The sequence below is a fragment of the Saccopteryx leptura genome, chromosome 3 (assembly GCF_036850995.1).
Source record: "Saccopteryx leptura isolate mSacLep1 chromosome 3, mSacLep1_pri_phased_curated, whole genome shotgun sequence".
Classification (NCBI taxonomy): Eukaryota; Metazoa; Chordata; class Mammalia; order Chiroptera; family Emballonuridae; genus Saccopteryx; species Saccopteryx leptura.
This window is the reverse complement of record NC_089505.1, coordinates 103,870,526-103,895,415: the sequence shown is the minus strand read 5'-3', so window position 1 is coordinate 103,895,415 and position 24,890 is coordinate 103,870,526. Positions and strand designations below refer to the sequence as shown.

General features: G+C 41.3%; 1 protein-coding gene across 1 annotated transcript in view; it reads right to left on the bottom strand.

Moving 5' to 3' along the window:
• STX12 (syntaxin 12) overlaps positions 1–24,890 on the bottom strand; it is a 51,574-nt gene that overhangs the window by 1,287 nt on the left and 25,397 nt on the right. The window contains exons 2-8 of the mRNA XM_066375544.1: positions 23,863–23,932; positions 21,301–21,400; positions 14,977–15,114; positions 13,058–13,101; positions 11,084–11,189; positions 5,355–5,427; positions 3,973–4,055 (exon numbers count right to left, since the gene is read on the bottom strand). Coding sequence (XP_066231641.1) covers positions 3,973–4,055; positions 5,355–5,427; positions 11,084–11,189; positions 13,058–13,101; positions 14,977–15,114; positions 21,301–21,400; positions 23,863–23,932 — 614 coding nt within the window. The remainder of the gene's footprint in view (positions 1–3,972; positions 4,056–5,354; positions 5,428–11,083; positions 11,190–13,057; positions 13,102–14,976; positions 15,115–21,300; positions 21,401–23,862; positions 23,933–24,890) is intronic.

Genomic DNA, 24,890 nt, shown 5'->3' with positions numbered 1-24,890 from the left:
TGCTTCATTAATCTGCCTCCTGGTAATTCAAAATTAACTCTATCCATGAGTGAATATGCAGAGACCTGCCCAAAATCTAAGTTACCAGAGCTAGACAGTAGTGCAAGTTTTAATTTCAGGCTCCCAAATACAGTTTAGCAAAGAAACTGTTTACACCAATACAGCTAGGCATTATCTGCAATAAAATAAGTTATTTGTGCAAATGTCTATTAAAAATGGTTGTATACTTATTATAAAGTTTTATTACAAAAATAAAGTTCAATCAATCAATCAATAAATAAATAAATAAAGTTCAAATTAAAAGAATTTTATGTTCATTGTAAAAAATACAGATAAGCAGCCTGACCAGGTGGTGGCACAGAGAATAAAGCATTGGCCTGGGATGCTGAGGATCCAGGTCGAAGCCCTGAAGTCACCAGCTTGAGAGAGGGCTCATCTGGTTTGAGCACAGGCTAACCAGCTTGAGCGCAGGGTCTCTGGCTTGAAAGCGGAACCATAACTATGACCCCAAGGTTGCTGGCTTGAGCAAGGGGTCACTCGCTCCGCTGAAGTCCCCTGGTCAAGGCATATATGAGAAAACAATCAATGAACAACTAAGGAATTGCAACAAAGAATTGATGCTTCTCATCTTTCTTCCTCCCTGTCCATCCCTCTCTCTCTCTCTCAATCTCTCGCTTAAAAAAAATATAGACAAGCAGAAAGAAAAGAAAATATTTACCCACAGATAAAACTGCTGACCTTTTGATTAGATTTCCTCCTGATCTTTAATTTATGCAAAATTTTATTTGATATAATTGGGATCATATTGTATGATATTTGATGATTTTCTCACTTAACATTTTAGCTTAAATTTTTTGTTATTATAAACTCTTCATAAACATCTCTTTTAATTCCCATATAACATTGAGTATATGTAATTTACTTAATTGTTCCTTTGCTGTTGGATACTAAAGTCATCCCTCAGTTTTTAAAAGTAAACACTAGTCTGACCTGTGGTGGCACAGTGGATAAGGCATCAATCTGGAACACTGAGATTATCAGTTCAAAACCCCAGGCTTGCCTGGTCAAGGCACATATGGGAGTTGATTCTTCCTGCTCCTCCCCCCCTCCCTTCTCCCTTTCTCTCTCTCCCCTCTATCTAAAATGAATAAAGTCTTAAAAATAAAACACATATATTAAAAAAAATTTTTTTAATCTTAAAAATAAATAAGTAGACGGAAACACTATTATTAAACACAAATTTCTTTAAGAACATTCCCAGTTAAAATACAGCTATCCTAGGAACATGGAAAATGACTGAAATGCTACTTATTTCTAAAAAGCCATACAACACCAAAGTGCAAAATAAGAAGGACCTCATTCACAATATTTGTACTGATAAAGACCCGGATAATTCATAAAACCAGTTTCAACTAATGTGTAAAAGAACGTCACTTTATTTTTATTTTTATTTTATTTTTGTATTTTTCTGAAGTTGTAAACGGGGAGGCAGTCAGACAGACTCCCGCATGAGCCCAACCGGGATCCACCCAGCATGCCCACCAGGGGGCGATGCTCTGCCCATCTGGGGTGTCGCTCTGTTGCAACCAGAGCCATTCTAGCACCTGAAGCAGAGGCCATAGAGCCATCCTCAGCACCTGGGCAAACTTTGCTCCAGTGGAGCCTTGGCTGTAGGAGGGGAAGAAAGAGACAGAGAGGAAGGAGAGGGGGAGGGGTGGAGAAGCAGATGGGTGCTTCTCCTGTGTGCCCTGGCTGGGAATCGAACCTGGGACTCCTGCATGCCAGGCCGTCGCTCTACCACTGAGCCAATTGGCCAGGGCCAAGAACGTCACTTTAAAGAAAGAACTAACATCTATTAATTCATAGGTAAGGCCCTGGCCAGTTGGCTCAGCGGTAGAGCGTCGGCCTGGCGTGCGGGGGACCCGGGTTCGATTCCCGGCCAGGGCACACAGGAGTAAGCGCCCATTTGCTTCTCCACCCCCCCTCCTTCCTCTCTGTCTCTCTCTTCCCCTACCGCAGCCAAGGCTCCATTGGAGCAAAGATGGCCCGGGCGCTGGGGATGGCTCCTTGGCCTCTGCCCCAGGCGCTAGAGTGGCTCTGGTCGCGGCAGAGCGACGCCCCGGAGGGGCAGAGCATCGCCCCCTGGTGGGCAGAGCGTCGCCCCTGGTGGGCGTGCCGGGTGGATCCCGGTCGGGCGCATGCGGGAGTCTGTCTGACTGTCTCTCCCCGTTTCCAGCTTCAGAAAAAAATAAAAAATAAAAAATAAATAAAAAATTCATAGGTAAATAGCCCCAAAATGGCAGACCTCTATTTACTGTATTTTACCTACATAAGACACATGTTTTTCCCAAAAAAAGTGGAGGGGGAAATGCCCGTGCACCTTATGGAGCGAAAAATATAATATTTTATTAAATATTTAACAAACCATTGGGTTCAGAATATTTTTTTTTCTTATTTTCCTCCTTAAAACCCTAGGTGTGTCTTATGGAGCAAAAAATACGGTATTCATAGATAAACAGCAGTCGGAGTTGACTCTATGTCCATTCTCGATGGCAAAGTCAACAGAACGTATCCACAAAGTCCTTTTATATCAATTGTTATCCTAATTGAAATAAATTTCAACTGTTTAGAATATAAAATTAGCCTTAAACCAGATTTAGGTATCATGCTAGTTTACACGGTTAGCTCTATAGCTAAGAGGATTTTATATAAGTTTATTCAAAGTTTGATACCTTTTTACAGATCTCTCTGCAAAGGAAAACACTAAAAATGAAATTGGGACTGCAGTTAGAACTGCTTGCCTCAGGCCCTGGCCACTTTGTTCAGCGGTAGAGCATTGGCCCAGTGTGTGGATGTCCGGGTTCGATTCCCAGCCAGGGCACACAGGAGAAGCACCCATCTGCTTCTCCACCCCTCACCCTTCTTCTCTCCTTTTCTCTCTCTCTCTCTCTCTCTCTCTCTCTCTCTCTCTCTCTCTCCTACTTCTTGCAGCCATGGCTTGAATGTTTGAGCAAAGTTGGCCCTGGGCACTAAGGATGGCTCCATGCCAAGCAACAGAGCAGTGGCCCCAGATGGGCAGAGCATCACCCCAGTAGGGGTAGTGCCAGGTGGATCCCGGTCGAGGTGCATGCAAGAGTCTGTCCCTCTGCCTCCCTGCCTCTTACTTAATAATAATAGAAAACTACCAGCCTCTAACTTAAGCCTAAGCAAAAGGCTGCAACTGATCTCAATGTGTCAGTGTACTCCAGTGATATTCAACCAGATTGCTGCAAGAATTTCAAAACATGCAATACCTGGCCCTGGCCGGTTGGCTCAGTGGTAGAGCGTTGGCCTGGCGTGCGGGAGTACTGGGTTTGATTCCCGGCCAGGGCACACAGGAGAAGCGCCCATCTGCTTCTCCACCCCTCCCCCTCTCCTTCCTCTCTGACTCTCTCTTCCCCTCCCGCAGCCGAGGCTCCACTGGAGCAAAGATGGCCCGGGTGCTGAGGATGGCTCTGTGGCTTCTGCCTCAGGTGCTAGCATGGCTCTGGTTGCAACAGAGCGATGCCCCAGATGGGCAGAGCATCGCCCCCTGGTGGGCGTGCCGGGTCGATCCCGGTCAGGCGCATGCGGGAGTCTGTCTGACTGCCTCCCCATTTCCAACTTCAGAAAAATACAAAAAAACAACAACAACAAAAAACATGCAATACCTGAGAACATAGTCGGAGCACTGACTTCTTTTACCTTAGACTGTCAAATAAAATAAATGACGACAGCCAACACAACAAGAGCTGTCTGATGTGACTAAATCAAAATTAAATCTATTTTTTGGTCCAACTGGCAAAAGATATATTTATATTTTTGGTATGCCATAGAATTTTAGTAATTAGTTTACGTGTGTAATGAGAGAAAAAAGGTTGAAAACTGCTGGTGTATTCTGATGGCCCAGAAAGTCTGTAGCACACAGTGACTTTCTCTGGTACCTGCTTTTACCTGATAGTAAGCAGCTCGCTGTAACTGGTCTGTGGCTCTTTCCACATGCACCTCTGAGCTTTCCACATTGGCTTCTATGCTATCTGCAAAAAAGAAGGGCAAAGGATGCTTTACCAAACTCAGATGTTTCAAGACCACAACTTGAACAAAGTTCTGGTGTTATGAGTCCTGGTTCTATCACCATCATTCCAACTATCTAGCCATGAAATCAAAAGTTACTAATTCTGCCATGCCAACACAATAAATTAAAAACAATTTTTTTAAAGAAAGTTACTAACTCCGTAAGAGAAAAACCCTATTCTTTGGAAATAAACATTGAAGTTTTTAGGGGAAAGTGTTACGAAGTATGCAACTCATCTACAAAAATTTCTGAGATGTTCTAAATTAAAATTACAGCAGCCACAAAGTGAGAGAAAGAGACAGAACAGTTCATGTGTTAATAGTCATGGACCAGCTCTGACAAGAGAGCTCACATTCGTGTATACCTGTTGGAATTTAAGATTAATTTCCAGATGGCTACTCCTACAATTAACTAAGTGAGAGAGACTAGCCAGGTGCCACAGAACTCCAGAACTTTCCAATCTAACACCCACAGCTAATCCACAGAAATGGACACCTCTTCTTTGGGGACTCTGCGGCACCTATCCCAGAACCGGCCCTGCATCACCTTCTCCCGTCCCCTCTGTCTATAGCTAACGTAAGCCTTTCAGAAGGGCTTACGTCTTTCTCCCCACCAGCTGATGTATAAAATATAAACACTTGCAGAACTCTGGGATGATGAACATGCTATCTTTCCCATTTAGCATGCTGCTGGTGAATTAGGTTCCATGCCTCAAGACTGGTCTTTTTTTTACTAGCAATGGCCTAATAAACCTTTCTCTTTTAAAAAGACTTTCATCCATGGATGTTAAAATTTTTTGTTTAACACATTATATAGAGAAAAAAGCATGAGAACAAATAAAAAGCAAATGGGGTAGATAGTAACAAGAGGTAAGTCTGGGTAAAGGTTATAAAGGAGTTCCTTGTAGTATTTTTATTTTTGTAACTTCTTACACACTTGAAATTATTTCCAAATAAAAAGCTTAAAAAAGAAGTTACTAATCCCTTCATTGTGTAAGGTTCTAGAAATAAAGCTGGGAAGCTGACAGCTATTTCCCTAAACAGCCAGACTTACCAAGAGGCTATGGCAAATGAATAGAGCTGAATATTCAATGAGGCCTCACTCTAACTTCTGTATTTGAGGACATAAAAAAATTGCTAAGAAATTGAATTTAATAATTTTTATATGGCATCCTAAATACCTAAAACACATTTTACTACATCTTTGCATTTGTGAAATACTATCAACTCACCTTTATGTTAAAGGTATTAATAATACATACCAATCAGATCACCCTGGTCATGGATCATCATAGCCAAATCTTTAAATATCTGATTGACATCCAAAATGTCAGCCTAAGGAATACAAAAAACAATTAATTAACATTAAGCAACCTGGTAGAAATTCATTTCCTCATTTACCTAAAGTTAGTAGCATGCCCACCAGGGGACGATGCTCTGCCCATCCGGGGCCTAAAGCTATTAGCATTACAAATGTGTTTTTAAGGTTTATAAATCATAAAGTTTTTAGAACTAGGCAATAAGCACTTCATAGTGGTAGCTACTATTAACTATTACTTAATTGGTCCTCATGAAAACCCAATGAGACATGTATTACTCCCATTCTATAGTAGAGAAAATTGGGGCTCAGAGAGGTTTAATGAGCTGTCCCAAAGTTCATGTTGTTTTCTGCTTTATATTTAAATTAATCATTCACTAACTCTATGAAGTATCTTTGAGGATGATAAGCCTCAGTAAGGTTATATAACTTGTCTTATCACATAGCTTGTCAGTGAGAAAACTAAGCATTGCAGCCAGAGTTATATTGCTAAAGCCCATGCTTTTTTTTTCTTTTTCTTTTTTTTTTTTTTGTATTTTTCTGAAGCTTGAAACAGGGAGGCAGTCAGACTCCCGCATGCGCCCGACTGGGATCCACCTGGCACGCCCACCAGGGGGCGATGCTCTGCCTATCCGGGGCCTCGCTCTGTTGCAACCAGAGCCACTCTAGAGCCTGAGGCAGAGGCCACAGAGCCATCATCAGCACCCGGGGTCATCTTTGCTCCAATGGAGCCTTGGCTGCAGGAGGGGAAGAGAGAGACAGAGAGGAAGGAGAGGGGGAGGGGTGGAGAAGCAGATGGGCGCTTCTCCTGTGTGCCCTGGCTGGGAATCGAACTCAGGACTTCCACACGCCAGGCCGACACTCTACCACTGAGCCAACCGGCCAGGGCCAAGCCCATGCTTTTTTTATTGCAATACACTGCCTCTTAGATGGCTACAATAAAAACTGATACCTTGAAAGTAACGAATTCCTAATCATAACTTGGCAAGAATAGTCCTTGCTAGCACCCTAAATTACCTGCGAAGAGTCTGCTTTGGTTGGGACAGTCCGCTAGTTGCTGTGGATACAAGAGGGCTTAATAGCTAACTGGGAATTGAGGGGATCAGTACACAAGATAAATGAGAAGAGATTTATATGGGAAGTGACTAATAAATAGTATAGACACCCAACATTGTGTAGAGAAAGACTACAGAATAGGTAGGACTTGAGTTGTGCCTTAAAGCAAAAGAGAAACCATATAAACAGATATGTAACTGAGTTAAAGAACAAATAGCCCAGCTTGGCTATAACACAGATGTGATATTGTGTTGTTGTTTTTTCATTTAGTGAGAGGAGGGGAGGCCAAGACAGACTCCTATATGTGACCAGGATCCACCCAGCAATCCCACTAGGGGGCGATGCTCTGCCCATCTGGGGCCCTTGCTCCCTTGTACCTGGAGCCAATTTTTAGCACCTGAGACAAAGAGGCCATGGAGCCATCCTCAACACCTGGGGCCAACTTGTTCTAATTAAGCCTTGGCTGCAGAAGAGGAGGAGAAGAGAAAGAGAGAGAGAGAGAGAGAGAGAAGCAAGAGGGGGAGGGGTGGAGAAGCAGATGGGTGCTTCTCCTGTGTGCCCTGACCAGGAATCAAACCTGAGAGAGACATCCACACACCAGGCCGACTCTCTACCACTGAGCCAACCGGCCAGAGCCGATATTGTGATTTATAATAAATATAATATTAGGTCTTTGTCCCATTCTCATCACAGAGCTCCTAAAAACCTTGTAATTTCCTAAGTGATAAAGATAAAGGTGTCTTTTGGTATTCATAACAAGCCCCATTAAACCACACCAGAGTTTATGTTAAAGACTTGATTTTTGGATAGCCACTAAGGATAGGGGATAGTTGCCAGGGGAACCAATCATGTGATTAAAGGGTTGGAACTTCCAACTCCTCTTTGGGGGGGGAGTAGTACTGGAGGCTGAATCAATCCCCAATGGCCAATAATTTAATCAATTAAGCCCACGAAATGAAGCCTCCATAAAAACCCTAAACAATAGGTTCTGAGAGTTCTGGGTTGGTGAACACATGGAGGTCCTGGGAGAATGGCACACCTGGAGAGGACACTGAAGCTCTGTACCCCTTCCTTACATACCTTGCCCTATGCATCTTTTCCATTTGGCTATTCCTGAGTTGTATCTTCTATAATAAACCAGTAATCCAGTAACTAAATTGTTTTCCTGAGTTCTATGAGCCACTCTAGCAAATTAATCAGAACCAAGGAGGGGGTTATGGGAACCTCCAATTTAGAACTTGTCAATCAGAAGCACAGGTGAGAACCTGGACTTGCTACTGGCATCTGAAGTGTGGGATTGAAATCAACCTGCGGGATCAGATGCTAACTGAAGGTAGACAGTGTCAGAATTGAGTTAAATTGTAGATACCCGCCCAGTATGATAGAATTGCTTGATGGAGAAAAAAACCCACACATTTGGTGGCCAGAAGTGTAGTGTAAGAGTACAGGAGACACATAGGAGTGTGTTGTTTTTCCATTAGAATAGGGTTTGCATGTTAGATGTAGGAAATGGCTGGACATAAAAATTGAGCCTGGCTGAAGAATCTGGACTTCATTCTGTTGAATGTGAAGTGCCATTACATTCCTGACGTGCACAAAGATACACTGCTTTCCTTAGAGAACTACATCCATTATTAGTAGCAGTAGATGAAAAAAAGAAAGAAGTAATTAAATAATCAAAACTGAGTATGAAAAAAAAAACACCTGAGTATGAACTGCCCCATCTATGACCAGACACTGACGGGATCCGGGGCAGTGTGTCTCAACTCTGACTGCATATTATCAGCTGGGAAATGAAAAAAATATATATATCCATGCCCAGAGCTTCTTGTGGATATGTGCCTATTTTTAACCTATAAAACATAGGAGTTTCACATAGTCCAAACTAATCACTGGGGAACAATTTTTTTTTTTCATTTTCTGTTGCATGAAGTTTTAGAACTGTTTCTATGTATTTCTGCATCACTGATTCCAAATCTGAAATCCGTTTTTTGGTGCATGCTCTAGTTTTTATGCAATTTTAATTTCTTTTGGTTACAGTTAATGGCATGCATTGGTTTCTAAAATGGAGTTAGCAACGACTCTTGGATTGAACATAACCACAAGGCAATCAATGTTTTACAAACATCACTTTTACATAATTGTAGTTGTTTTTAAATGTAAAAAATTATTATCTGATAAAAACACCTTCTTATTTTGTTTTAAGATTGAATCATGGCTTCTTCGAGTAGGTGTAAATGTAAGAATAGTCCTGACACCTTCTGTTATAGATGTGGCTGTTACACACTTCAACGTCAAAGGCGCAATATTTCATCATTTGTGACACGTGCATATATTGCCTATTTTCAGCGGTTCCAATTGGTTATTCATTTCATCTGTGAGAAGATTATAATGACATAAAAATTGTCCTTGTCCTTGACTTTCTGAAGTATGAAGAGCATAACTGGATCATCTATGTGGATCTTAAAATGGTAAATTTCCTGCTAAGACAACAGAGAGGTTTCACAAAGTATCCTTGCTTTCTGTGTTTGTGGGACAGCCGAGCTCGGGAGAAACACTGGACATAGAAGGAGTGGCCGAAACATGAAGCTCTGGAAGTAGGGATGCAAAATATTGTGAATGAATCTGTAGTTAATCGAGACAGGATCATTTTTCCCCCACTTCACATCAAATTTGGCTTAATGAAGCAGTTTGTTCAGGCTTTGAATAGAAAAAGTGAATGCTTTCAACATATTCTTTCTGCTTTTCCTGCCTTGTATTTCGAGAAGATAAAAGCAGGTGTATTCAATGGACCTCAAATTCGAACCCTCATACATGACAAAAAATTTGCCAGGAAAATGAATAAGGAGGAGAAAGCAGCATGGCAGTCTTTTGTGGCACTTACAAAGAGCTTCCTTGGCAACAAAAAAGCAGAAAACTATGAACTCTGGTTCAGAGGATGCTGTTGGCTTTCCGCAACATTGGATGTAACATGAGTGTTAAGATTCACTTCCTAGGCCCTGGCTGGTTGGCTCAGTGGTAGAGCGTCAGCCTGGCGTGCAGGAGTCCCAGGTTCGATTCCCAGCCAGGGAACACAGGAGAAGTGCCCATCTGCTGCTTCTCCACCCCTCCCCCTCTCCTTCCTCTCTGTCTCTCTCTTCCCCTCCTGCAGCCAAGGTTCCATTGGAGCAAAGCTGGCCCGGGCACTGAGGATGGCTCCATGGCCTCTGCCTCAGGCGCTAGAATGGCTCTGGTTGCAACAGAGCAACACCCCAGATGGGCAGAGCATCGCCCCCTGGTGGGCATGCCAGGTGGATCCTGGTCAGGCGGATGCGGGAGTCTGTCTGACTGCCTCCCCGTTTCCAACTTCAGAAAAATACAAAAAAAAAAAAAAAAGATTCACTTCCTAAACAGTCACCTTGATAAGTTTCCTGAAAATCTTGGAGCTGTTAGTGATGAGTAGACTACTGCTGGAGCATCAAACAAGATTGTCCTCAACAAGTACACAAATGCAAGAGCTACAAACGCAAATTTCTGCCTGAATAGAATTTAAATAAGTTTTGCGCAAATTTTATGATTAAAATAAGTGTTTTAATATGTTCTATTTTGAAATTGTAGACCAATTTTGATGCAATCATATCTTTTAGTGTATTAGTGTATTTACTGCATTATATAAATTATTATATTTTCACAAAGATGATGCCCAAGAAGATATTCTACTTCATTACATTAAACTAAATGTTGAAAATTTTACAATAAGATAAAAACCTAAAATCTTGAATTGCAAAAAAATTGTAGCTTACGGAGAAAAACTAATGTCAGATTTGAGATCAGCACACTCGAATTAGGTAAGAACAAGTGTTTTTGTGGATGCAACAAAAATTTTGTTCCTCAGTGAATTGGTGTGTGTGGGAGGACAGCTGGGGCATTAAAAAACGCCCAGGTGATTCTAATGTTCGGTACTACTGCCACAGATGAAGGTCAAGGAGGAGCTCTGAGTTTCTCCTCTCTAGAACCTTCCTTTCCCCACTGCCCCCCAGGTATGGCTTTTACCCCCATGGAGGAGAAAATTACTCAGGTTTAAGGATATTTTACTGGTCATTGTGCAAAATTAAAGTTGGAAACTCAGGTAAGAAAGGCTTCAAGACCTCTATTTCAACTCCCACCTCAATAATTGATCCAATTTCTCTGACCCACTGAAGTGATATCCACAATGTGGGATTAGCCTTTGGGAAGCACAAAAATGGAGCCAACCTGTTGGCCTGCCTTTATTCTGAGCTATTCAAACTACACAAAGGGGCTCATTGTAAAGCCTTACCTAACCTAGGTACTGGAACTGAGGTTTGGGGGTAAAGTCATACTGAACAACAAATATGTGTTTGCCTTGCCCTGTTCTCCATGCATATTCTCATGGAGACCATAAAGATACGGTGATTGAGGAAAGGATCTGGGTATTCTTAGGCACTATGGCCAAAACCATCATAGAAGTTGTTCAGATTCACTATTACATTGAAACATAATATCCAAATCACATAATGACTCATTTCATGTTTTTTTTAAGATCACTGAAAGAAAAATCCAAGTAGATCATGCTCTGCAGATACACTGAGTCAAACACAGAACAGGACCTAACTTTACCTCCAGCTGCCGAATCGCCGTTTCTCTCTCTTTAATAAGTTCCAGATCCTGCTCCGTGATGGCTACCTCGTCCTCCTGGCTCTGCATCTGGTTCCACTCCTCATGGCTAGAGGGAGACAAGTACTCTAGTTGATTCCTCCTCTCAAAGGTGTGCATGAGACATCTACAACATCTCTACTGCCAGCAGAGCCTATCCGAGGATGTTACAGGGCTCCCAACTTCTCTGGTATCAATCAGTACAAAGTCCCTGAAGGTCATATTCTTCATATCCCGAGACGGAGCGTTGATGACACCAACCCCCCCCCCCCCCCCCCCACACACACACACACAAAGTCCCAGCTTTCATGGGCAAGAACTGAGATGAAGCAGAATTATAAGAAATGGGACTCCCTGCTGTTTCCATTTAGGGGTACATTCTGCAGTCTTGCTAGGGCTTGCTAGATAAGGAAAGTAGGCAGATCTGAAGTCAGTGAAGTTTAATGGCCTATTCTCTTCCAGGGCTCTCTCAAAGGGCAAACTATGTTGGTATCTTGGATACTAAATGGGTAGAAAAGAGAAGGCTACATGACCTGGCAGTCCAACAAAATAACATCTCTTGGTTTTCAGAAATCTTAAGATTATGCTTTGGGTTAAATAGCTCTTAACAGACACCAAAGTAAAAAGTTAGTGAAATGTTATGATTCTTCTTTTCAGGTACCATATTTAGAAGAAAGGCATGTGATATATTATACTGGACTTTGAAAATCCAGTATTAAGCATTTTCTCCAACAGTATGCATAAAGCATACATCATCTTCACATTATTTTAAAATTTTCCTCTGTGTGCTAGAAATTCAAAGCTGAATACAGCACGCCAGGTCTTTGAAGTGCTCATAATATAGCAGTGGTAGGGAGGAGAGAGATACCTGCCTATGAAAAACATTTTAAGTTCTGAACTGATACCACAAATATATTTCTATGGAATTACAGTAAATCCTCAGTGTTAATAGGTTCTCTGATTTTAAGCAAAATGACATATAATGAAACCAATTTTACCATAGGCTAACTGATATAAACAAGAATTAAGTTCTCATGGCATCTCACCAATTTTATAAGGACACGATATGGAACAAAATAGTGAGGATCGCCCTGGCTGGTTGGCTCAGTGATAGAGCGTCGGCCTGGCGTACAAGAGTCCAGGGTTCGATTCCCGGCCAGGGCACACAGGAAAAGCGCCCATCTGCTTCTCTACCCCTCCCCCTCTCCTTTCTTTCTGTCTCTCTCTTCCCTTCCCGCAGCCAAGACTCCACTGGAGCAAAGTTGGCCCAGGTGCTGGGGATGGCTCTATGGCCTCTGCCTCAGGCGCTAGAATGGATCTGGTTGCAACAGAGTAACACCCCAGATGGGCAGAGCATCGCCCCCTGGTGGGCATGCCAGGTGGATCCCGGTCAGGTGCATGCAGGAGTCTGTCTGACTGCCTCCCCATTTCCAGCTTCGGAAAAATAAAAAAAATAAAAAAATAAATTAAAAAAAAAAGGTGAGGATCTACTGTAGTTGATAGTTTGAAAAAGAAAGGAGACATCTTTCAGATACAAACTTTCTCTTTTAATACTCCTAAAAAAATGAGTTGCCTCCATTTTAGAGATGAGAAAACAGAGACCCAATAACTTTGAAGAATTAAGGATAAAATGATTTAGACCTCCTAATATGTAGATTTGTGGGTTCATACTTATTCCCAGTGAGCCAGGCATTCTCCCCAACACACAGACATCAGGGGGTTCCTGAAATTTTTTAATTCACCTTGAAATTATTCCTTCTATAATTCCAAGATCTTAGAAAAAAAACATGGTTCTGACATTTTTGTTTTATCTGGTGAATCATAAATTACCCACCCCAGGTCTCCCTTTATTTTTTCTCACTGATTTTTAAAATGAAACATATAAAGAATAGAATTCCACCTCATCTAGCTAGCAAGTTATCTGAATAATTCCATTACCTGTCAATTGAGACGAGCTGCTCCTCTCTTTGCCTCTCTTCCGCCTAGAAAGCAGAGGGCATTATTGCTGCTGTTATCCAGAAACATGTCACAGACACAGAAAACAATAGTTTCCTTTAACTGGAGTGTAAAGAAGCAACATCCCAGCCCTGACCAGACAGCTCAGTTGGTTAGAGCGTTATCCCAGTATACCAAGGTTTTGGGTTTGATCCCTGGGCAGAGCACATACAAGAAACAACAAATGAAGGCATAAATAAATAGAACAACAACCAATGTTTCTCTTTCTCAAATCAATAAATTTTGAAAAAAACTTAATAGTACATAAATAAAATGGCTTTCACTGTTGTTGTTGGACTGAGTACCAGTAATTTAACTACCAACTGCCAATCTAACTATTGGACCTTTAAGGTAGTCTACTGTTTTTCCCTGGCTAATTTTATGATTTTTCTGAAGTCTCTCTCTGATGAGAGTTTTATTTCTCCCTTCTGTGATTGATTGACTTTCTTGAAACTACAGATTAGTACCTTTCATCAATTCTGAGATATTACCTCCCATTATCTCTTCAAATCTCATCTCTGTTCTGTTTGCTCTACTCTTGCTCTGTACCTCCAATTAAAACTTTTTTGGGTCCTTTCACTTCATTCTCCATTGTTCATAATCTTTTTTCCCTATTTAACTTCTTAACCTCCTGTCCTACATGTTGGATAATATCTTCCAATCTATTTTCTAGGTAAACCACCCATCCATTAAGTTTTTAATTTCCATATTATATTTCTCAATTCTAGAAATTCTTTTTATGTCTTCCCAAAGCTTTGTGTACTTTTCTGCTTTCTGCAGATGTTTTCAAATTTTCCTTTATTTCTTTAAACATCATATGTATAGTTGTTTTATAATTTTAATAATAAGAAGTCTTTGTAGGTCTATTGCAAATTGTTTCTACTAGTTCTCACTGAGGGTTATTTATTTCTTTGGGTACTTGGTTACTTTTAACACCAGACTGCTCACACTTCATAAACTGTTTGAGGGTATTGTTTCAGAGCTGGGATAAAGGTGTCTAAACAGAGAGGATTTCTATTTGTTTCTTCCTGGCACCCAGGTACTCCACCAGTCCTGGGTTACTTAAAGCTGGAGGCTTTTGCACCATTCAGGTAGCATGAATTTGTGCAATTAATATGCCAGAAGGTTACTGTATGGTATAGCTTATAGTCTAGATTTCCCCTCCCTCCTGTTGTCCTCTACCTGCTCAGCTCAGTGCTAATGCTATCTTTTTGCAATCCACTGGGGGATATAGTCCTTTAGGGCCCATTTAATTTGAGGAGCATCTTTCTTTAGATTTTCCACCTTGCATGGACCCTGGGCTTTAAATTTTGTCCACTGTCATGCCATGAGGATATCAAAACTGAAGTTCAAGTTTGTCCTCAGTAAAGATACTCAGTGCAAAAGCAATTTCAGTGCTCTGCTTACCCCTACAGGTTCTTACCTTCTCTTAGATTTTCACCTGAATATTTTCATGGCTCTAAGGTACTTTTGAGAAGTTGGGTTACTAAAATCTAGTTTGTTAATTCTTTCAAAAAGAAGACTAGTCCAAATAACCTAGCCTCCTGAAATATTCTAAGAAAGTTATTTTTTCTTATTTTTTTAAAGTTTTTAATGGAAGACCAATGTAACATTAAAAAATTAAATTACACATAATTCTTCCTGTTACTTTTTAAAACCTTTGTGCACATTCCTCTCTAATCTTTGACCACATGCACATTATTTTTTTTACATAGGTATACTAGTCTGGCATTTTCTCAGAAGCTAATGGCTATACTTATTACTTAGGAGGATAGTAAACAAAAGCTGATGATCAGAGAAAAAAAAAATTAGGAAAGAACGTCCTGAAACTTGCAACGGTGGCCTCTGGGGAATAAACTTACAGAAAGTCGAGATCCAGCTCTTGCTCTGGCGATACTCTCCTTTTCCTTTTCAGATACCCTTCTCTGCACAGCCTGGAAATTGTTTAAGGCTGCAGAGAAGTCACTCATGAGGCGTTCCTTCTGAAGTCTCTGTTGGCGCTAAGGAAATTAAACAAAAACTTGAAATTTCATACTAACCCTAAATCATTTGGTTTTAAAACCCATTAAAAGCAATATGACACACCCTAAGAATTCCCAACTAGGAAAATGACTAGGAAATAGGCTTTTCCTTAAATTAATAAATTTTCCCTTTGCTAATTCAAATCCCTTGTTAATATTATAGGCCATATTAAACCAAACCTGGGAACTGGGTGTCATTTACCTTGTAAGGTAATCTCAGAGGCAATTGCAATTCAGAATTTTGGTTCTCTGGAGAATCAAAAGCAGAAGAAATACCTTTGGACTCAGACTGAACTGAAACAGAGATTGTTTTTTACCATAATGATAAACTGTATTCATCTAGGCTGAGTACATTGTTTCCCTAGAAACCATAGGGTCATTTTCCTTTTTCTTTACACTATGGTGAGGTTTAAATCTTTGACAACCTGAAAACTACTTTGTATAGTTACAGGCTACCTTAACTAAGCTTACTGATTCTATGTCTCAAAAACACTTTCTGTGTGCTGAGAACATAGAAGTAAACACTCACACCTAACCTCAAGCAGTTTACCACGTATTTGTAGATAATGGATATAGATATACAAGTAACAAATCATCATAAATAACTGCTATATCCAATCAGTAGTACAGAAGTTGAGAGGAAGGTATGATCAGTAGAACTCAAGGAGTCACAAAGGCCTCAAGAGGAGGTGGCCACTAAAGAAAGAGTAAGGCATGAATAAGGAGAGAAGGGGTTAAGCCAATCCAGGCAAGAGAACAGTGTGAGCAAAGGCACAGTGGCAGAAATTCGAGGAGGATCTATAAGAAGATAGTTTGGCTGGAACCAAAGGTTTTTATTTTAATTTAATTTTTTATTTTTTTACAGAGAGAGAGAGTCAGAGTGAGGGATAGACAGGGACGGAGAGATGAGAAGCATCAATCATTAGTTGCGCATTGCGACACCTTAGTTGTTCATTGATTGCTTTCTCATATGTGCCTTGACCGTGGGCCTTCAGCAGAAGGAGTAACCCCTTGCTCGAGCCAGCGACCTTGGGTCCAAGCTGGTGAGCTTTGTTCAAACCAGATGAGCCCGCGCTCAAGCTGGAGACCTCGGGGTCTCGAACCTGGGTCTTCCGCATCCCAGTCTGACGCTCTATCCACTGTGCCACCGCCTGGTCAGGCTGGAACCAAAGGTTTTTCACAAGAATAGCTAAAAGATGAACTTGGAAAGGCAGGGAAGAGGCTGACCACAGCAGGTTCTAAGTGCCGAGCTAGTGCTTTTGGGACTTACCTCTAAAGAACAAAGAACAGTTAAGATTTCTGAGCAGGGAAAATGAAGGATACAAAATGATAACCTAGGAAAATCAGTCTGTGATAGTGCACAAGATGGAACGGAAGAAAGAAACAAGTCAAAAAGATTACCGCAACAGTCTAGGTTTAAGGTTAGGAGGATCTGGTATCTGTCGGCAAGGGGAACACAAAGAAATGAATTTAAGGAAAATTATAATTTAGTCAGTGGATATGAAAGAAGGGGGTCAAGTCAAGAATGATTTAAATTTCACATCTGAGAGAGTGATAGAAAAACTGAAAGCAAATTTAGATAAGAAACTTTTTTTTCCTTTTTCTGGTATTTTTATATTATCATAAACATTGTAACAATAAGGGGGAAAAATATCCTTCTCCAATCTCACTATCCAAAAATATTATCTTTTAAATTTTTTTTTAATTTATTCATTTTAGAGAGGAGGGAGAGAGAGAGAGAGAGAGAGAGAGAGAGAGAGAGGGAGAGAGAGGACAGAGAGAGAAAAGGGGAGAAGAGCTGGAAGCATCAACTCCCATATGTGCCTTGACCAGGCAAGCCCAGGGTTTTGAACCGGCGACCTCAGCATTTCCAGGTCGACGCTTTACCCACTGCGCCACCACAGGTCAGGCCAAAAATATTATCTTTTAAGTATATCATTAACATTTTTCATGTTGCCATACTCTTCACAATTACGGTCTTTGTTATATAATATTCCATCAAGTTGGCCTAGTAAATTTTATGTAACCACTCCTTCTAGATTGTTCCCAAGTTTTAACTACTCTAAATAAAGCTCAAGTGAGCCCCACTGTACTAGCTAATATTATACAGTGCTTACCATGTGCTTGTACTGATATAAGTACTTTATATAGTAAGTCATTTAATCCATACAAGAACCTATGTTAGTTTGGTACTATTAAAGTCCCTAACTTACAGACTAGAAAACTGAGGCACAGACATTGGTTAAGTAATTTGCCAAGATCACAGAGTAAGTGGCACAGGTAGAATTTAATCCAGAAAATCTGGCTCCAGAGTACAAAGTTGTTGTCTCCTCTTAGTATTTTTTCCTCAGGATAAATTTGGGTGAGTGGGTATATAAGGCCCAAAAGGCTCAAATTTTCTATGACAATATGTATTGCCAATCAGCTTAGTTAAGGAGTTTGGGTGAAATGGAAAAAAATCAGTATATGGTCGGCAAACTCATTAGTCAACAGAGCCAAATATCAACAGTACAACGATTGAAATTTCTTTTGAGAGCCATTTTTTTTTTTTTAAATAGGGACAGAGAGAGAGTCAGAGAGAGAGAGACAGACAGGGATAGACAAACAGGAACGGAGAGAGATGAGAAGCATCAATCATCAGTTATTTGTTGCAACACCTTAGTTGTTCATTGATTGCTTTCTCATATGTGCCTTGACCACGGGCCTTCAGCAGACGGAGTAACCTCTTGCTTGAGCCAGAGACCTTGGGTCCAAGCTGGTGAGCTTTTTGCTCAAGCCACAAGCCTGAGCTCAAGTTGGCAACCTCGGGGTCTTGAACCTGGGTCCTCTGCTGAAGACCTGGGGTCTCAAACACCAGGTCCTCAGCTTCCCAGTCCAACGCTCTATCCACAGTGCCACCGCATGGTCAGGCGAGAGCCAAATTTTTTAAATGTAAACTATATAGGTAGGTGCATTCCTTATCGAGGTAGCGCCTGCATGTGGTATTTTGTGGAAGAGCCACACTCAAGGGGCCAAAGAGCCACATGTGGCTTGCAAGCCGCAGTTTGCTGACCACTGGATAAGACAACATATTAAATTTTGGATGAAGGCAGTATGTTCAAGAGGAAAGTTCAGAACAGAAATTGGCAATAGAGGCTTAGAGGCTAGGGCTGCAAAAAGATTTGTAGGTCATGTTCATAAAGATAACAAATAGGACTCCTGAAGGACAAAAGCATAGAGTGAGAAAATGACAGAATTAATAGCAGACTGGGGCATGCCCATCTCCAGGGAGCTATAGAGTCAGAGAATGAGGGTGACACTCAGCCTGGGTTAAGACAAAACAAGCCAGAAAGAGATCACCAGAGTTAGAGGATAGAATGAAAGGGAATCATAAAAAGAAGAAAGTTCTGGGATGACAGGATGGGCAAGAGGAACAAATGAATGAGAAGAAAATGAGTAAAAACCAAAAAAAAAGCCACTGGATTTAGCAACTGGAAGATCACTGATGATAGTACGTAAGTATGGAAAAAATACCAGAAGTAGAATGTATAGCTTGATGTATATAGGATAGTAGCAAAAGATGGGTAATGCGGCTAAGATTAAGTAGATGAAGAAAGACTCAAAAAGAAAAAGAGTATTCCACACAATAGGAGAGGAGAAACAAGGAATTATCTTTCACCAGAGAAAGTATGTTTGTAGATCTATTTCATGTTCTTAATGATCCAAGATAATGGAAGAGAACAATAGTGTGTGTAATCCAAAAATGACTTCTATTTAATTTTGGAATACATTTGATCCATTTTTTTTTTTTTTTTTGGTAGCAGATTTAACTTGATATTTTGCTTAGGCTACTATTTAACTATTAAGTACCTTCAATACTCTGTTTGCATCAGACCCTTAGACTCCTTTTTTGCTACTACTATTTTTTATGAGTGTATACTACCTAAGTGCACAGCTGGGAGGAGGAAAGGAATAATTTTGGAACAATTTAGATATTGGATGGCAAGGGGGAACTGGGCCATAACTGAAATATCAGCATGAGTAATAACTAAAAAAATCAGCACACATGTGGAAAACCAAAGGGTGATTACATGAAGCTTATTTTTTATCTTAACTATTGATACTTTGTAGCAGGATGAGAAAGCACCTAGTCTTGGGTCCCCTCTTTTGTACAAGGGGCGCCCATATTCCAAAGACTGCACATATACTTCATTAAATAGCTTGCCAGGTATAGGTTAAACTACTGATCTTCAAACTTTTTTTGATGGAGACACACAGTAAGAATGCAACACTTTGCCTGACCAGGCAGTGGCACAGTGGATAGAGCGTCAGATTGGGATGCAGAGGACCCAGGTTCAAGACCCCGAGGTCGCCAGCTTGAGCGCGGGCTCATCTGGTTTGAGCAAAAGCTCACTAGCTTGGACCCAAGGTCGCTGGCTCGAGCAAGGAGTTACTTGGTCTGCTGAAGGCCCGCGGTCAAGGCACATATGAGAAAGCAATCAGTGAACAACTAAGGTCTCACAACGGAAAACTGATTATTGATGCTTCTCATCTCTCTCTAATCCTGTCTGTCTGTCCCTGTCTATCCCTCTCTCTGTCCCTGTAAAAAAAAAAAAAAAAAAAAAAAAAAAAGAGCCCTGGCCGGTTGGCTCAGTGGTAGAGCGTCGGCCTGGCGTGCAGGAGTCCCGGGTTCGATTCCCGGCCAGGGCACATAGGAGAAGCGCCCATCTGCTTCTCCACCCCTCCCCCTCTCCTTCCTCTCTGTCTCTCTCTTCCCCTCCCGCAGCCGAGGCTCCATTGGAGCAAAAGATGGCCCGGGCGCTGGGGATGGCTCCTTGGCCTCTGCCCCAGGCACTAGAGTGGCTCTGGTCGCGACAGAGCAACACCCCGGATAGGCAGAGCATCGCCCCCAGGTGGGCGTGCTGGGTGGATCCCGGTCAGGTGCATGCGGGAGACTGTCTGACTGCCTCCCCGTTTCCAGCTTCAGAAAATACAAAAAGAAAAAAGAAAAAAAAGAATGCAACACCTTGATCCAGTACCATATACACATATATATATGAAACAAGTTTCGCCTGACCAGGCAGTGGCGCAGTGACAGAGCGTCTGGGATGCAGAGGACCCAGGTTCGAGACCACGAGGTCACCAGCTTGAGCGTAGGCTCATCTGGTTTGAGCAAAGCTCACCAGCTTGAGGCCAAGGTCACTGGCTCAAGCAAGGGGTCACTCAGTCTGCTATAGCACCATGGTCAAGGCACATATGAGAAAGCAATCAATGAACAACTAAGGAACCACAATGAAGAATTGATGCTTCTCATCTCTCTCCTTTCCTGTCTGTGTGTCCCTATCTGTCCCTCTCTCTGACACTCTCTATCTCTATCACATACACACACAAAAAGTTTAATAATAAAAAGGATATTTTTTTAAAAGGCAATATAAGTTAAGTTCCTCCCACCCCATGAATGGTATGGAAGCTAAAAGCAAAATGGACTCAAACAGGTTTAGGTAGATGAAGGGTTTTTTTCCCTGGAAGAGAGAGGATTTGAAGTAGACCATGAATGACAGGTAAGAGTCAAGCCACAATGGAGGGAACACCTCTGACTTCAGGAATGTGTGAACAAAAGACACAGCATATCCAGGGAATAATGAGCCCTACAGAAAGTGTGTGTTTTTAAAGGATTTAAATGGCCACTGAATAAAATAATGTGAAAAGAGAAATCTTTTTTTCCTGAGCATTTCCTCAACCTTAGACCTATGAATGACTTATGATGGGACATTAAAGTGACTGCAAAAAATAAAAGACATATGAATGAAATTTGCTGATACTAGATACCAAATGAACTAAGATCAAGCCTGAAAACAAAGCTGCTAGCCAAAACCCAAAAAGATGTAAACATTGAGATTCTTTTTCAATTAAACCTATTTTATATTAATACATTATTACTAATAATAGCAGCAGCCACCACATACTGAGTACTTTCTAAGTGCACGTTGCAAGATCTGGTGTGTACATTCTTTCCCTTGCCACAATGGCCACATACAGCCATTTTACTGATAATTAAATTTAGGTGTAGAGAAAGTCTACCTAGCACCAAAAGCCAAGTTATTTTTGTTTCACAGTCTTTCCATTAAAATAAAGTCCTTTCCTATTTTAAAAAAACAACAAAACAAACAATCAGAAAATACCTACCTGTTCTGAAGTAGATAAGGGGAGGGGCAAGGACCCTAATTCCTTCAGTAATTCATTTGTTTCCTTGGCGAGCTGATTTGTAGAGTGTTGTAACTGTTGCCTAAGAGAGAAAAGACATGTTTCAAGATATTCTCATTTCTTTCTTTCTTTTTCAGATTTTATTTATTCACTTTTTTCTGATAGAAGAGAGAAAGAGAGAAGGGGGGAGGAACAGGAAGCATCAACTCCCATATATGCCTTGACCAGGCAGGCCCAGGGTTTCAAACAGGTGACCTCAGCATTCCAGGTCAACGCTTTATCCACTGCACCACCATAGGTCAGGCCGATAGTCTCGTTTCTTGAGAGCTGATATAGTTAGTATCAGCTTGTTCTCAGAATGTCTCACAATATAGGGAATAAAAAGAGCACTTGAAGAAATAAGTTCCTAGATGCCCTTGTTCACAAAATTCCAGAACTACCACCCAGTCCAACCCACTTTAAGTCTTCTTCATATTACTGAGTAAAAATAACCTGCCTCAATAAAACCTGCTGATCGGGTATTTTAACTCTTTGGGGAAAAACAAAAACCACACCAGCAGTTATGATAGAAATATAAGAAGAGCAATAGCAGCCCCCCCCCCCAACACACACACAACTAAATCTAATAGTTTTAACACACTGAACTCTCTCACAAAACTCACACTGAGTTGCCCAGGCGTTCTGCATGGTTACTGTAGCTATCCACCGCCTAGAGACAGAAGCCTAGCACTGGCATCTGGATGAAATGTGCATTAAAAAGCACAGCTCCTGGCCCTGGCCGGTTGGCTCAGTGGTAGAGCGTCGGCCTGGCGTGCAGAAGTCCCGGGTTCGATTCCCGACCAGGGCACACAGGAGAGGCATCCATCTGCTTATCCACCCCTCCCCCTCTCCTTCCTCTCTGTCTCTCTCTTCCAATGCAGCCGAGGCTCCATTGGAGCAAAAGATGGCCAGGGCGCTGGGGATGGCTCCTTGGCCTCTGCCCCAGGCGCTAGAGTGGCTCTGGTGGCGACAGAGCAACGCCCCGGATGGGCAGAGCATCGCCCCCTGGTGGGCATGCCGGGTGGATCCCGGTCGGGTGCATGCGGGAGTCTGTCTGACTGCCTCCTCATTTCCAGCTTCAGAAAAATACAAAAAAAAAAAAAAAGCACAGCTCCTGCCTGACCAAGTGGTGGCACAGAGGATAGAGCGTCGGACTGGAACGTGGAGGACCCAGGTTCGAGACCCCAAGGTCGCCAGCTTGAGCGCGGGCTCATCTGGTTTGAGCAAAGCTCACCAGCTTGGACCCAAGGTTGCTGGCTTGAGCAAGGTGTTACTCAGTCTGCTATAGCCCCACGGCCAAGGCACATATGAGAAAGCAATCAGTGAACAACTAAGGTGTCACAACGAAAAACTAATGATTGATGCTTCTTATCTCTCTCCGTTCTTGTCTGTCTGTCCCTATCTATCCCTCTCTCTGTCTCTATAAAAATAAAAAAAAATAAAAAAATAAAAAAAAAACACAAAAAAAGCAAAGAAAAAGCACAGCTCCTACCCCAGGGAACAACCTCCAAAGATCTACTCCCGAGTTCTTCCTTAAAGCTGGTGCCTTTTCAGCATTAGTCTTGACCCTACTGGTCCTTTTTGCTTGACTTTCTGGTTCTTCCTCTAAAACAAAAAAGCCCTAGAGTGTATAAACATATACAAGGAGTAGAGGGGGAAGGACAGTAAAGAGAAAAGAATATGTAACACATTAGGTAGAATTAAAAAGTAGTAGATAAAATAAAAGGCTCATGGTTTCCTCTGCTATCTGACTGTTTCTACAAAGGTTTTAAAGGATAACAGAGAAACCACACTACTAATTATTAATGTTTTCTTACTGCAATGGGGCCTCCAAGATAAAAAACAATGAAGTCAAAAACAAGAGGGAGTCAATCAGGAGCCTGACCATCCCAGACAGTACTAACATACCCAGAGATATTTCACATCTCCCCGGAAAAAGCTCCAAATAGTAATTCATTCTCTCACTTTATAATATCTAGAACAGGAAACAGTTTGGTGTATTTTAAAGATGAAGAACAGAACTTCTAAAAGCAGAAATGTAGTCAAGAAGGAAGTGATAAAAGGAAACACATGTGCCTACCACCAGTCTTCTATTCTCTCAGACTCCCCTGGGGTCATTCTGAATAAGTTTTTCTAACATATATAGTTGGAAATCCAACTAGAAGAGATGAGCTCTGCTGGTCATCAGGAGCCCTCTGCCAACATGGAGCCTCATTTAGGCAAAATATAGTTTAAGAAAGGTAGGGCTTCCCTTCCCTGTTTCCCTAAACTATTCTGCTAAACTGCCCAAGGGAAGAAGAACCAGAGATCAAGGACCTTAAGAGGCAGAGAAGATCACAACTTATTAATATATTCTGTTGCTGTCCTCTAGATCCAGCTATTACCTCATGTCCCACCACCTCTCATTCTGACTTCACAGGCCTGACACCTATGCTGCCATTTAGCAATGACGTTAAGAGTGTCCTCAAAACGCCCTCACAAACCCAGCCTAAGGAAGCTACTCACAGATTTTCCTGTAGCTTGGTGGAATCCTGCTTAGTTCCTAGTTGGCTCATCAAATTCTTTATCTGAGCAGCTGAGGAGAGAAAGAGACAAAAATTGTTAAAAGAAAAAGGATTCATCATCCTGAGTACATACATGCAACTAATAGAAAGCTTGCTATAATCAAAACCTTGGCATATACATTCCTTTTAAAACTAATTCCAAGGTTCAATTTTGTCCTATACAGTAACTATGTCTCTAAGTGGAGGGTAGTAGTTTTGTTCATCACCCCCTATGAACTTCTGAATTTTTCCAGATTTCCCATGGCACTGGATAAGAACTTAATCACCTTTAGCAGGGGCCTTAATACCAAATATCAATTCACAATAAAAACTACAACCCACTAGTATACAATAATTTTTTATAGCAAACATTTTTGGAAGGACAATGAATATTTATTATTAATAAAAAGTTACCACTGACTGGGCACCTCTAATGTGCCAGATACTAATATAGTTATTAGGAGCTTTGCATACACTACAGTATTAATTTTCAGACAGCAATCTGAAGTAGATATATCTTCATTGTGGAGGTGAAGAAAATTCTTATATAAGGGTATACAATAAGGGCAAAAAAATCAATCTCAGGTACATAGCTATAGTCAAATTCGTGGTTTTGTTCAGATAATTTTACCCTTTCCTTGATATTTTGCTCAGATGAGGAATGGTCACGTTTGGATCCTGGATATTTAAGCCCATAACCCTAAATTGGCAGAGAGCTAGAGGAACTGATTACCGATCAGTGAAGAGAAACACTCAGTGCCAGCCTGCCTGGGAATCTGAATACCCTGCCTATCATATCCTCACTAGTTTCTGCACAGGAATAGAGCCCTCAATTTCTTCTGTGTTCTGCTTTCCATTTTCTTTTTGTGTTTGGCAAGGAAGGTAAGGGAGAGTTATTCATGCAGTTATTCTTTCATTCATTCATCATCATTCAATGTAGAGATTGTAATTTTGTTGTATAATGTCTTTTTGTTAGCTTGTTTGCTTTTC